Here is a 15,162-nt window from a genome sequence, read left to right as displayed (position 1 = left end):
CCACCAAACTGAGGTACAAAAATACTCAATTCAAATTAGATTAGACTTGCATTGTCTACAGTTTGTGAAATTATGATCTTAATTTTTTTTTTTTTTACCAAATACAGTAAAATCTTGCTGTTTTCTTTTTATCTGATTTGTTGCAATTAACAGTGTTCTCTCCAATCATTTAAAAGCATTCGGAATGTCAGTGCTTCAAAATTACTTTCCCTGAAGTTAAAATGTGATTATAAGTCACTTTCCATGAGGGAAAAGAAATACTCATGTCTGTACATACAAAGATGTGGTCTATCAGAGTAAGATTCTCAAAAGCAGGACTTTGCCGTGTTCGGTTCATCTCTGGATACCTAACAATTCCTCTATGCTGCCTGTATGTGTTTTATAAGGATACATTCAACTAAAGCATGTCAGAGACACATTTTTGTTCTTTTTTTTCCCAACATTCACCTTGAAAATTTTCAAATTGAGAAAAAAATTGCCAGAATAAAAGAAAGTACACTGATACACATCCAGAATCCCTCAGTAATCATTCACGTGTTTAACACATGAATCCTCTCTCTTCCCACTCCCTCTAAGAACAAAAACTTGTTCTTTTAAAAGAATGTGTGCCTTTTTCTTTTAGTTCGGTGGGTATGTGTGCAGGTTTGTTATGAGGGTATACTATGTCGTGCTAAGATTTGGATCTCATTACCCAGATAGTGAACATAGTACACAATAGGAAGTTTTCCAGCCCTCACACCCATACCTCTCCCTCCTTTTGGAGTCCCCAGTGTCTACTGTTGCCATCTTTATGTTCATGTGGTCCCAAGATTTAGCTCCCACTTGCAAGTGAAAACATGATATTTGGTTTTCTCTTTATGCATTAGTTTGCTTAGGGTAATGGCCTCTAGCTTCATCCATGTTGCTGTGAAGAACATGATTTCATTTTTCATGGCTGCATAGTATTCCGTGGTGTGTGTACCACATTTTCTTTATCTGATCCACTGCTGATGGCCACCTAGGTTGATTCCATGTCCTTGCTGTTATGAACAGTGCTGCAATGAACTTGCGAGTATATGTGTCTTTTTGGTAGAACAATTTATTTTCTTTTGGGTATATACCCAGGGATGGCTGAGTTGAATGGTGGTTCCATTTTTAGTTATTTGAGAAATCTCCAAACTGCTTTCCACAGGGACTGAACTCATTTGCATTCCCACCAATAGTCTATAAATGCAAAACCTGCTCTTGCATAGCCAACAGTAAAACGATCAAATTCAGGAAAATTTAACATTGGCAGAATGCTCTCTACTAGTGAGTAGTCCTGATTCTGTTTTTGCCAGCTGTCATAGTAATGCCCTTTTAAAGCGTTCCTCTCTTGACTCCAGGTTCACAGGTTGCATTTAGCTGTTGTCCCTTTGGTGTCTTTAGAGCTGGAAGAGTTCCTCAGTTTGTCTCTGTTGTTTATGATATTGACATTTCTGAAGAGTACAGGCCAATGCTTCTTCAAAATCAAATCAATATTATGCATTTTTGGCAGAAATACTAAGGATGTATTACATTATAGAGCATTACGTTAGTAGACATATGATGTTGGTTTCTTCCATCATGGGGGATGGTAACTTTGATCATTTGGGGTAAGATGATTATCTGCCAGATTCTCCCTTTGTAATTAACAAGCAATCTCTGAGGCGTACTCTGACACTGTTAATTCTGTCCTCTGATACACTTCATTCAATCATTTCAGCATTCTTTCATGATCCTTGCCTGAATCGGTGATAACTGCCTTGGTTGAAAATGATGATTTTGGGCCAGGTGCAGTGGCTCATGCCTGTAATCCCAGCACTTTGACAGACTGAGACCAGAGGGTCACTTGACCCCAGGAGCTCGAGACCAGCCTGGGCAACATGGCAAGACCTGTCTCTACAAAAAATTTAGAAATTAGTTGGCCATGGCAGCACACACTTGTAGTCCCAGCCACTCAGGTGGCTGAATGATAGTGACGCCTTGAGCCCAGGAATTTGAGGCTGCAGTGAGCTATGATCACACCACTGCACTCCAGCCTGGGTGACACAGAGAGACCCTGTGATTAAAAAAAAAAAAGAAGAAGAATAGTTTCATTTTCTACCTTTTTAAAATCTGTCTGTCTTTGCGAGCATCAATATCAATAAGGACGTACAGGTTCTTCTTATTAAACTGGTTATTGCTCATTACCCTCATTATTCATTTTGATGCTCATGTTGTCAAAACTTTCCCCAGGGAGTGCCTCTTCAATCTCACTCCTGTGTTCATTTGACATGGCCCCATTAGTCTGGATCATCCTTTAGCCCTTAGCATATCTATATCAATTCAGATATAGATATTTATAGCCTTAGCATATCTTCATTCAACATGCTGCTCAAATGACAGATTTTTTTCTTGCAGCAAATATTTTTCGAGATACTGGTATGTCACAGTACTGATCTTACTCATGAGCCAGTAAAAAGCCAGGCAGTTAGCCAGGCACAGTGGCTCATAGCAGTTCAAGACCAGCCTGGCCAAGATGGTGAAACTCCATCTCTACTAAAAATACAAAAATTAGCTGGGTGCAGTGGCAAGCACCTGTAATGCCAGCTACTTGGGAGGCTGAGGCAGGAGAATCACTTGAACTCTGAGTGTGGAGGTTGCAGTGAGCTGAGATCACACCACTGCATTCCAGCCTGGGTGACAGAGCAAGACTCCATTTCGAAAAAAAAAAAGAAAAAAGAAAAAAAAATCCAGGCAATTAAATTGACCCTTGCAGTGTATTGCAGGGAGTTACAGCAGCCATGAGTTACATGTGCCATGGGTGCACAACGAAAAGCTCCCAGTCCCACTGGGTGAACTGAGAAAGACACCAGAGAGAATGCATATCATCTCCTAGGCCCAAAAAATGAATAGAAATAAATGTGTGGAGGTGGCATTGTGTTCCAGGCTGTGGGAAGCACGTCACGTGTCTCTTGAGGAACTGAAGGTATTTGTTAAGTCTAGGACAGCGTGGGTGTGCTGGGGGCGTGGTATTGTTGCAGGCCTCAGGTACGCAGCAGTGCGAGAGAAGAGGCTGGAGGGGTGGGCCAGGGCTTTGTAGCTCTGTTAAGGACACTTCCCAATGGCTGTCTCTAGAGGCAGTTGTTCTCAACACTGACTGCACATTTGCACTCCTGGTGAGCTCCTGGGGGTGCCTGTCAGAAATACCAATAACAGACCCCCTTTCCAAACCACGTAAATCAGGATCTGGCTGGGCGCGGTGGCTCACGCCTGTAATCCCAGCGCTTTGGGAGGCTGAGGCAGGCAGATGACATGAGGCCGGGAGATCGAGACCAGCCTGACCAACATGAACAAATCCCATCTCTATTAAAAATACAAAATTAGCCGGGCTTGGTGGTGCATACCTATAATCCCAGCTACTTGAGAGGCTGAGGCAGGAGAATCACTTGAACCTGGGAGGCAGAGATTGCGATGAGCCAAGATCGCACCATTGCACTCCAGCCTGGGCAATAAGAGCAAAACCCATCTAAAAAAAAAAAAAAAATCAAGATCCTAGGTGTGGCAGGGAACTCTAGGGTCTATATGTTTAATTTCCCTATCTAGCTTCTAGAGAATTTATCATGAAGAATGGTGTCGTGTGTCATAGAGCTAAACCTTTCAAAACTAAAATTTAAAAAGACTTATTTTATCTTATAGGATTTTGAACTCAACAATGAACTAAAGATGAATGTCCTAAATTTGCTAGAAGAAGTTTTGCGAGACCCAGACCTTCTTCCCCAAGAAAGAAAAGCCACCGCGAATATCCTCAGGTGAAGGCAATTGAAGATACCGACTGGATCTTGGTTGATTTCGTGACATTGGTTTATTTGTGCTATGTTTATAGAAAATCAGAGCCTATCAAACCAGAAGGATAAATCTTAGAATCCAGGGGACAGTTGGGACTATGTTCTTGGCAGTAAAGTGTTACCTATCATCTTCTCTTTCCTGGGGGCAATTTGGTCCTACTCTCTCAGGAAGACTTGGGACTGGGTGGTATAACTCATGTGGAAGGCAATTGCTGTTATATATGGAGGCAGACAGCAGTTTACCATAGAACCAACAGTTAAAGAAAGGAAGCCTGGAGCCGGGCGCGGTGGCTCAAGCCTGTAATCCCAGCACTTTGGGAGGCCGAGGCGGGTGGATCACGAGGTCGAGAGATCGAGACCATCCTGGTCAACATGGTGAAACCCTGTCTCTACTAAAAGTGCAAAAAATTAGCTGGGCATGGTGGCACGTGCCTGTAATCCCAGCTACTCAGGAGGCTGAGGCAGGAGAATTGCCTGAGCCCAGGAGGCGGAGGTTGCGGTGAGCCGAGATCGCGCCATTGCGCTCCAGCCTGGGTAACAAGGGCGAAACTCCGTCTCAAAAAAAAAAAAAAAAAAAAAAAAAAGAAAGGAAGCCTGGAGAAGCCTCTCCTGTGAGTCCAGCAGGCGTCAAAGGGAGACGACTTTTCCTCATGTGGGTTGTAATTGTTTATTGCAAGTTCATGTTTGTGAGCAGGGTAGTAGTGTCTGTGGGAGTCTCGTGCACGTAAATTGTGGATGTGCCATCACAGAGTAGTTATGAATCTTCTTTGGCTTCTTTCACTGGTCCTTGATCAGCTTTTCTACAACTTGTCCAATTAGGATTTCCACATCATGTAGGTGGTATAATTATGGGGGATTGTATAAGGTATGACTGCACACTTCTATGTGATAAAGGCTTCCACTTTGGGATCCTGCTAGAGATTTATTTGTGTCCATAGTTGTACCCAGCATCTAGGTGGGTAACAAGCTTTCTTATAGCTTCTTGAACTGGTGGGTGGATGTTTTCTAGTTCACTGTATGTGGAAAGGGGCAGCCACTGCTGGCTTTGTGCAGACATCTCAGTTACAGCTTCCCGGCTCACACATAACCGTGTTCTTTGTCCCTGCTTGAGGATGGGAAGCCCAGCTTCTCTCTGCCAGGGTCTGGCGCTTCTTTACCACTCTGACTTCTAGTTCCCTCTTCATTTACAACCTCTAGCAATGACCTTCCTTCCCTTGGCTACATTGTCTCCTTGTTAACATTATCCAGAAGGCTTGTGTCATCCACAGGCAGTCTATTTTTAGCTCAGTCTATGTTTTTTGTTTGTTTGTTTTTGTTTTTAAGGGACATAACCTTTGATTGTCATCCAGCACCTGTGACAGTTTCATGTCTCTCTAAAGGAGACAGGGAGTTGGAGCATTGTGGGTTGTTTTCAAGGAAAAGAGGAGTAGGTAGGCATATTCCGGTGCTGCTAAAACAACCAAGCTCACTCCTGACATGCTCCTCCCCACAGTCTGCTTTATTGTCCCCTTTAAAAGTCTGGAACAGACTGGGCGCGGTGGCTCAAGCCTGTAATCCCAGCACTTTGGGAGGCCGAGGCGGGTGGATCACGAGGTCAAGAGATCGAGACCATCCTGGTCAACATGGTGAAACCCCGTCTCTACTAAAAATACAAAACATTAGCTGGGCATGGTGGCACGTGCCTGTAATCCCAGCTACTCAGGAGGCTGAGGCAGGAGAATTGCCTGAACCCAGGAGGCGGAGGTTGCGGTGAGCCGAGATCGCGCCATTGCACTCCAGCCTGGGTAACAAGAGCGAAACCCCGTCTCAAAAAAAAAAAAAGTCTGGAACAGTATGTAGCAAAACAAATAAATTACTTTGCATTTCAAAAAGTCCTTCCCTGATGCAGCAGTGCCAGATGTTGCTCTGTGTTATGTTAGCAACCCGCCTGTAAGTCCTTCTTAGCCCCCATTAGCTGAAGATCCCGTAGACAGACCTTGCATCGGTGTAGGGGCTTTTATGTAGAGAATTGTATCTCCATATATCTCTACCCGCTAAAAGATATGTTGTAGTCCCAACCTCCCATACCTCAAAATGTGACCTCGTTTGGAAATGAGGTCATTGCCAATGTCATCAGTTAAGACTGGAGCAGGGTGGACCCCAATCCACTTTGATTGGCGTCCCTTATAAGAAGTCAACCATGTGGCTCATGCCTGTAATCCCAGTACTTTGGGAGGCCGAGGCAGGCGGATCACCTAAGGACAGGAGTTTGAGACCAGCCTGGCCAACATGGTGAAATCCAGCCAGGTGTGGTGGTGAGTGCTTGTAGTCCCAGCTACTTGGGAGACTGAGGCATGAGAATCACCTGAACTCAAGAGGCGGAGGTTGCAGTGAGCCAAGATGGTACCACTGCACTCCAGCCTGGGTGACAGCAAGACTGTTCAAAAAAAAAGAAGTCAACCATGGAAGACAGACACAGAGACAATGGCATCTGAAGGTGGAAGCAGAGACTGAGTGATGTAGCTGCAAGCCAAAGAATGGCAAAGACCGCCGGCAAACCACCAGCAGCTAAACCACCAGCAAGGGAGGGCTCCTCTCCAGGTTCAGAGGCAGCACAGCCCTGCTGAGAGCTCCATGCCAGACCTCTCTCTGGAAGCGGGAGACAGCACATTTCTGTTGTTTTAAGCCACCCGGCGTGTGGGATTTTTTTAGGGCAGCCCTAGGAAACAATTAGGGGCCGTCTTCACATTTTCCAGTCTATGAAAACATCTAAATAAGCCCAGGGATTCCATTCCTGTGCCTGTTTTCAGATTTTAAAATTGTAAGTACATATTGAGGTGAAGTCTGGTTTCAGTGGATGAGTGACTCTGTCAGTGAGTGATTACTGTTTCTGTTTTCTTCATGTAACTAGTTTATATGTTCTTTGCATTTAAAACGCTAATGTTTAAAAACTACATTCCGAAAGTGTGTGCCCCTAGGGACATTTGACTAAATAGCTTTCAGGGAAGTGAGGGTGTTCGGGCTGGGGAAAACTGTCAGGATCAGCCAGTATGAGGGCATCTGTTGCCAGTCCCCTCAAGATGCCCAGGCCAGACTTGACCCATCAATTCTGAGAGTTTTCTGTCTGCATCAAGAGGTGACCTCAGAAGTCAGTTAATTGGAGTTGGTGTTTAAGATGAATCCTGGCTGGGTGTGGTGGCCCACACCTGTAATCCTAGCACTTTGGGAGGCCGAGACAGGTGGATCACCTGAGATCAGGAGTTCGAGACCAGCCTGACCAACATCGTGAAACCCTGTCTCTAGTAAAAATACAAAATTGTCTGGGCATGGTGGCACATGCTTGTAATCCCAGCTACTCAGGAGGCTGAGGCAGGAGAATTGCTTGAACCTGGGAGGCGGGGGTTACAGTGAGCCGAGATCGTACCATTGTACACTCCAGCCTGGGTGACAAAAGCAAAACTCTGTCTCAAAAAAAAAAAAAAAAAAAAAAAACCCGATGAATCCTGTTTGTCATCCCAGGTCTTGATTATTCATCCAGTTTCAGGTGTGCCAACTCTTTTTGCTGAATAATGACCTGAAAGTTAGAAGTGTAAGACTGATAGGGAATAGACGTTTTAGTAGGCGGTACAGCTTGAAACCCCAACACTGAGCAGAGCTTTGGCAGGATGTCACAGGGCTAAGTCTTGGCTCAGCCATTGACAGATGTCGAGTTCTCAACCAGTCCGAACCTGTTTCCTCATTTATAAAGTGGGACTCGTAATAGCTACTTCATTAGGTTGTTGTGAAGAGTACATGATGTGATATGTGTAAGGAGGTTAACACGATGCCTGGAAAGTCATTAGCACTCATAGTAAAGTGAGTGTTATTACTGTTAGAAACACCGACAGTAGTTCCTGGAAAAAGCAGCCTCTGCCATGAAGGCCACATGACCCAAGCAAAACCAGGCTGGATCTGAGTCACACTCTACTTTCTCTAGGCTTCATCACCTTCTCCACACAAAGAGAGCATGGACCAATCCCAGGACAGACACTGGTTGCTCTTGGCTCTGTTTTGGACTCCCCTAATTGAAAGAGGAATTTTCCATTCATACAACTTGGATAATCCCATTTCCTTTTATTTGGTGTTTCATTGTAAATGCACAATTATTAAACTGTTGATACTGCTGTTAGATGTGGTAGTGGTGGTGGTGGGAAACCCGGGATCCTGGAATGTTCATCAAAGCCCACGGGTAGCCAGAAGACTAGAAGCAAATATTTCCTCTATAGGGTCTGAACCAGAAGTGCAGAGGCCTCCTCATCTGAAGGGAAAGAATTCTAAACATGCCCTCTAGGAAATACAGGCTATGACTGTGAGAGATATAAACTTATCATACATGGTAGTTAAGTGCAGCCCCGACATTCGGAGGTGTATGCATTCCTGTCATATAAGACATATGAACATAAAACATGTTTTTATGCATATGTTGTGTTAATGCAACAAAGCAAATGCTCTTTTTAGTGACGCATCTCTGACTCACAGCCTCATAGAGGTCACTTAATGATACTGAGTACACTTAATGGCCATATATAGTTTGTTGCCCTGTTTGTAAATAAAAACCTCTACTCAAAACGTATATTCTAAAATACCATCTCTCTTCCTCCAAAGTTGTCTAACTAGCTGTCTTCAAAGTCTTTTCAGTGTACAGATTTTTTTAGATACCTCACATGCCACAAAATAAAAAGAAACAGTGATTAACTTCTTGGATGTTCAGCTGTGATGGGCTCAGGTCATAGAAAAGTCATCCCCAAACCCCACATAGCATCAATGAGAAGGCATAAAATGTTAGGTAACTTAATGGAACCAGAGGCCATCTTGGAAAATGAGGGTAAGATCATTGAGAAGAGAAACATTTAATGGGAACTAACTAACTTTTTGACCTTTGCTTTCCAAAGGAAATATATTACCCAGCTTCATAAGAAAGACCTTTCCCACTGGCACACATAATTATGGAGCCACAGATCTCTCCCCAGGAACCCAGACTCTGGTGGAAAAAATGACATGAACTTCCAGAAAAGTCACTCTTATCCCCTATGTGTCACCCTTCCATGTGATTTAATAGTCTTTGGAGAAAGAGTTAGCTTTAACTTATTTTTTGCTCATCTTAATCTGCCATTTAAGATAAGATGACTATTTCTTTTCTTTTTCTAGAGATGGAGTCCCACTCTGTCACCCAGGCTGGAGTGCAGTGGTGTGATCTCAGCTCACTGCAACCTCTGACTCCTGGGTTCAAGCAATTCTCTTGCCTCAGTCTCCTAAGTAGCTGGGGTTACAGGTGCCTGCCACCCACACCTGGCTAATTTTTTTGTATTTTTAGTAGAGATGAAGTTTCGCCATGTTGGCCAGGCTGGTCTTGAACTCCTGACCTCAGGTGATCTGCTCACCTCAGCCTCCCAAAGTGCTGGGATTATAGGTATGAGCCACCACACCCGGCAAGACGGCTGTTTCTGTTCACAAATAATATGGCTAAGTGCTGATAAGAGGGCTACTAGTATAATCTAGAAGGCTCCGGCTCCCCCTTCAGACAGCAGAGGGAAGGAAGTTGTGTTTCTTGACTGTGTGCTGTGCCTGGGACCCTTGAAGAGGTGCCTCCCCTGAGCCTGCTTAAGAGAAGCGCAGAGTGAGAAAGAGCACAACTGGCCCAGAACCCTGGGCCGCTTAGTCAATGTCTTTGAGCTTTTGTTTTCTGCTCTGTAAACTGGAGATCACAATGCCTCCGTTATGCGCTATCTTGTATATCAGTCCCTTGGAAGGGATTTGTTAGGATACAGGAGATAGTGCGTATCCAATGCTTAGCGCATGCCTGGCATAGAGCAGGCGTACGGTAAGCCATCTCTGTTGATACTGTAGTTTTGAGGGTTTGGTTGCTGTTTTAATCAACTCAGAACACAACAGAACATCACATCATCATTAATTCTTTTAAAACAAGTTTCCTGAAGCAGACAGGGTACTTGGTTTGGGACTGTTCAGATATTTTAATACTTTTAATATGTACTTGTGCCTTCCTTTTGGAAATGTAAAATGCTTGTCTCTTCAATGGAAAATTATGTAATTGGAGCCCTACTGCACTCTGATTTTCCTGGACTCTGAACTTCCATTGGCTATAAAATACCTTCTACTCTAAAACCAGTATCTAAGATATTAACTTGTGTTTATTCATTTATTCATTCATTCATCATTTAAAAAAAAAAAAAGATATTTGCCGGGCGCGGTGGCTCAAGCCTGTAATCCCAGCACTTTGGGAGGCCGAGGCGGGTGGATCACGAGGTCAAGAGATCGAGACCATCCTGGTCAACATGGTGAAACCCCGTCTCTACTAAAAAAAAATACAAAAAATTAGCTGGGCATGGTGGCGCGTGCCTGTAATCCCAGCTACTCAGGAAGCTGAGGCAGGAGAATTGCTTGAACCCAGGAGGCGGAGGTTGCGGTGAGCCGAGATTGCACCATTGCACTCCAACCTGGGTAAAAAGAGCGAAACTCCGTCTCAAAAAAAAAAAAAAATATATATATATATATATATATATATATAGAGAGAGAGAGAGAGAGAGAGAGAGAGAGAGCTGAATAACATGTCTGAGATTCAGGGCCAAAAGTGTCTGAGGGAAGTCCATCTGCAGGCAGTGCAAGGGGGCAGAAGCTAAGCCCCTGTGCTTCTGGTCTACGTGAGCTTGAGAAGGGGGTGGCCCTGCCTCTCCTGAGTCTGTGACAGCAGGGAAGGCCTGCAGTAGGGGAGAGAGGTTTGGGGAGGTGGGCACTCGGGCCTAGGAGTACAACTGGCTGATAGCGTTAGAGGCTGCTCCATTTTACATTATAGACAGTAACTCAGAGCACACCCAGCGTGCTCACCCTCAGGTTCACTTTGATGGTGGTTGTTTCATTTGCAACCATGTATGTAACAGGTTGGCTCTTGGTTCTAAGTCAGCTGTCCTGATGATTCTCTCATACCCTGAGCATGTTTTCTGTTTGGGGATTGCTCATCTCCAGCTCAGCAGCCTGTTGTGCTGCATGGCGTTTAGACCCAAATCTTCAGACCTCCCATCCAGGGAAAACCAAACTGCATTTTGTAGCTTCCCTCTTAGGTTGTCTGTTTTTTTGTCGTGGAGGATAATTTGATGTCTCTTTCAGGGCCCTTTCACAAGATGATCAAGATGACATCCACCTAAAATTAGAGGACATAATTCAAATGGTAAGTCTGACCACATTTTTGTCTAGCACAACTGTGTGCAAACTACCTCTCCAAGGCGAGCAATATGCTTGTAACCGATCAGGAATGTTGTGGCGTTAGACCCTCTGTCCTATCTCTGAAGCTCTATGAGATGAACCACATTTGGTGTGAGGTCTAGCAGTTGGTCTAAGATACTCGTGTTGGCTTTGATGTTTTTTAGCTTTCTGCCATTTGTTTACAGTTAGAATTTAATGGTGAACGTCCTGCTTCCACACAGGCAGCTGTCTGCCTCATTGACCTGCAGTGAGATGGTAGGCCCATTGCTCCCGGTGTTTCATCTCCCTCCCTCATCTCTTGCAGACTGACTGCATGAAGGCCGAATGCTTTCAGTCCTTGTCGGCCATGGAGCTGGCTGAACAGATCACCCTCCTGGACCACATCATTTTCAGAAGCATTCCCTACGAGTGAGTGCCACCCCCATAGCAGCAGGGCTTGGCTGTACTAGCTGGCTTAGAAATTGACATTATGCCTAAGGCAGATTGTGTGTGTGTGGGGGGGGTGTGCTTGTGTGTGTGTGTGTGGGTGTGCGCATGCATACACACACACACACACACACACACACAGAGATGTAAGTCTTAAGATAATTTGGTACCACTTGAATGTCTTCTGATTTCAGTTTATGTTTGAAATATTGATTTGGGGGACTCTCAAGATGGCTACTCTGTAGGCACTTGGGTTTCTATAATTCAAGGATAGGACAGTACAAAGAAATTCACATTCTGTACCACAGAATATGATACAGAATGTGTACAGAATGTGAATTTCTGTGGTACCGAATGTGAATTTCTTTGTACTGTCTTATCCTGAATTACAGAAACCTCAGTACACAGTAGTGGTTCTCAAGCTTCAATGTACCTAAAATCATTTGGGAAGCTTGTTAAAAATGTACATTCCTGGCCAGCCCCCCACCCAGAATTTCTGATTCCAATAGATTTGGTTGAGGCAAGGAAACTGTTTTCAAGGAGAACCCCAGAAAATTCTGGGTGGTCTAAGCCTGTGCTTTGGGAACCACTGATCTAGAGAGGAGGCTCTAAATTCTGCTACAATTCTTCACCGGCTTCCCTACATTAACAAGTATTGCTAAGCTGTGACCATGGGCTCGTCACAAAGCCTTTTGATTTCCTTGTGTATAGAGTAAGGGGGCTCTTTAAGTCCCTCTGAGTGTCATATTCAGTAGCTGCACAAGCAAGGCTTTTGTTTGGACAAATGGCAACTGTTAGCAGATGTTGTCTGTGAGCTAATAACTAAGCTGGAGATAAAGGGAGATTTGGGCAGGGACATGAGTGAGCCACGTTGCATACAGAGTAGAGGACGTCCATGATGACGGAGGGTGGATGGGTTGGGGGTCAGAGCTGCAGCTGTGTCAGAGGCACCAGGGACAGGGCCAGAGAATGCCCCTGCAGACTCTTCTTTTGTGAATTTTCTTTTCTTTCCTTCCCTGTCTTCCAGCACTCATGGAGCTAGCCATGAAAAAAAAAAAAAAGAAAAAGAAACGTGGACCATTGGCTATTTGAACACTTGAGTTAGGAGCCACAGTCTCTCTTCTCACCCGCTTCCATCCACTGCCCTCCTCACCCAGCCTGCAGTGCAGTGCGGATGGGGGGCCATGGCCTCCATGGAAGAGGAGAAAGAGCAAAGCCAGAGTTTTGTAGTTGCCCTTAGTGTGGTCTGTTTCTGGGCAGCACCCCTCCCCCCCACTGCTTGTCCCTGTCCCCCCGGTTCCTGTGTGAATACCTACCAATTGTTTCCATCCATGGAACTGGCACACCTCTGTGTCCAGCACTCTGCAGGATGGGAGTGGGACCAGCAACAGCAAGGGACAAAGAACCCTGCCCAGGGACTCAGTCATCGTCTCATCTTAAGAAGGTGTCAGAGTAATTTTGAGTTATTTTAATGCCTATACAACATAATTCCTGTATGCTCCATCTCGCTTGTCCCTTGTTTCTTGCTGTGTCTGGTGCCCTGCTCAGGAATGAAGTGAATGATCAGGGATGCTGCCCTGAAGACAGCCCATCTCAACGGGCGGAGCTCCTGCCTTGCTGAACTGCCTGGTCAGGTGAACGTGAGGTATAAGCCTAACAAGGAGCACTTTTCAGCCCTTAATATGTGCACTCTCCTGAGAACAAAGCACAGTCCCTGCATCCTCCAGGAGAGTGGCAGGCAGGGCAGAACAGAGGGAGAAAATTCTGCTTCTGAATAATGTTTTTGGTAGTGATGAAACACTTGGACCCTTTGCTGAGGCTTAATATTTTTAAAAGCTAATCCTGGGAAACTATTCTTGATTTCTAAGTAGCGCTTAACCTCTTTATTTCCCTTGTGTTGGTTCTTGTTTTCCAACTCCAGAGAAGCCTTTATAGGATCCTAATAAAGATGCAGTTCCAAACATTTATAAGAGAGCTGGAAACTGAAAAATCTTCCTTTTTGGCATTGAGAGGTAAACGGCTAGAGTCGAGGTCAAATTCACTGGTGAGGTTGGCAGCAGCAGGTGTCAGGAAACATTCTAGACAGTGTCACATGGAACGTTTCTCATATTCATGACAATTATCCAGGATCATAGCCACCATTGTTTAAAAAAACTTAATTGGTTTTGTGTTTTGTTTTGAACTTTCAGGGAGTTTCTTGGGCAGGGGTGGATGAAGCTGGATAAAAACGAAAGAACACCTTACATCATGAAAACCAGCCAACACTTTAATGACGTGAGTGACCATCAAAGTAGAGCCTTGGGTGGGTCACAGGAAGATGGATTTTGGAGTCTTAAGACGCCCCTAAAATAAAGCAACTCTGCCACCCACTTTTTAAACAGAATGGTTGGGATATTGAAGACAAGCTTAAATCTCCTCTAACAGCTCACAGTAATGTAATCATGTCCAGTTAACTTCCTGACATATGAGAGGTTCACTTTTGATGGTGCCCAAGTCTGGTAAGTGCTCAGTAATATACAGGTTGCTTTTCCTATTTTTGTTGGGATCATCACTACTTCGTGTCATAAATTGACTAACAGAATGAGCAGCAGCTGTGTCACTGGCCCCTGGTGGTGTTGGTGACGGTCAGGCTGGGTTGGTGCAAGTCTTTATCATTACTGAACGTTCGGCCTGAGTTACATTCCCGGGTTAAGGGGTCTCTTGGAGCATAATCACATTGTTGGTGTGGTTCTGTGCCGTGGTGGCCAGCTGTCGGTCCATCTTCCAGCTCTGCTTTTCCCCAGCAGTAAGACTCGGAAATGCTTTTATACCTCCCAGCTGTTAATTCGTGCTGTTCTCATAGTCTCAGTCCCGTGGTAGAACAAGTAATAGGTGTGTGAGTGTCTTCTGGCCTATCCAGGCAAAGGGAAGCCTCCCTTTCCAGTTTCGCTAAACTATAGTAAATAAATAATGATGCTTTCTTTAAAACAACAACAGCAAACTACCAGGAACCCCATAGGTAAATTAATAAGTCATCTAGAAACAAAATGCAAAAATGACAGTTTAGATTCCCAAGACAGTGTTTTGTGCAGGCTTTCCCGAGAGCACGTGGGTGCTGAGCGAACGCTATCACGCAATGAGCTTCAGTGCCGCTGCTGCCTAAAGGACAAGGGGCATGACCATCCAGTCCCTCCCTGAGAAACAGATTCCCTGCCGTGGGAAATAAACCTCTGTTACCTGTGGTCAGTCAACACACCGGATATAATGGACATTCCAAAGAAGTCTAAAGAGGTTCAATCCCAGGCCCCAGGCCCACGTCTCCTCCGCTGGGATGCCCGATGCATTGCATTGTAGACAATTACAGATGGAACCTGTCATTTGCACCCCAGACTCACCCAGCCTGCTTCTTCATTGTCCTGTCTGTTCTCAGTCTTGGGTAGTGGCCTCGCCACACACTCACTTACCCAAGCACAGGCTCTGGAAGTCATCGTCTTCCTTACCTACCTCACCCTCACCACTGCCCAACAGATTTGCAAACCCTAGATCTATATGCATCTCAGGCCCTTCCCAACCCTGCCTTCCTCACTGCCACCACCCTGATGTGGCCTTTTATCCGTTCTCTCCAGGAGCTCCTAACTCATCTCTCCCCTGCAACCTCACTGCCCTCCAATCCATCTGTTAGGTCCAGGGTCAG

General features: G+C 45.0%; 1 protein-coding gene across 3 annotated transcripts in view; it reads left to right on the top strand.

The window, feature by feature from the left end:
• Positions 1-15,162, top strand: part of RASGRF2 (Ras protein specific guanine nucleotide releasing factor 2) — a 374,367-nt gene that overhangs the window by 337,371 nt on the left and 21,834 nt on the right. For all 3 annotated transcript variants that reach the window (XM_074384260.1, XM_003920945.4, XM_039474667.2), the window contains 4 exons: positions 3,679-3,791; positions 10,968-11,028; positions 11,368-11,471; positions 13,679-13,763. In XM_074384260.1, the coding sequence (XP_074240361.1) occupies positions 3,679-3,791; positions 10,968-11,028; positions 11,368-11,471; positions 13,679-13,763 (363 nt within the window). The remainder of the gene's footprint in view (positions 1-3,678; positions 3,792-10,967; positions 11,029-11,367; positions 11,472-13,678; positions 13,764-15,162) is intronic.

Source organism: Saimiri boliviensis, chromosome 1, assembly GCF_048565385.1.
Source record: "Saimiri boliviensis isolate mSaiBol1 chromosome 1, mSaiBol1.pri, whole genome shotgun sequence".
Lineage (NCBI taxonomy): Eukaryota > Metazoa > Chordata > Mammalia > Primates > Cebidae > Saimiri > Saimiri boliviensis.
The sequence above is the reverse complement of the archived record's forward strand: the minus strand, read 5'-3'. Positions and strand labels throughout refer to the sequence as shown.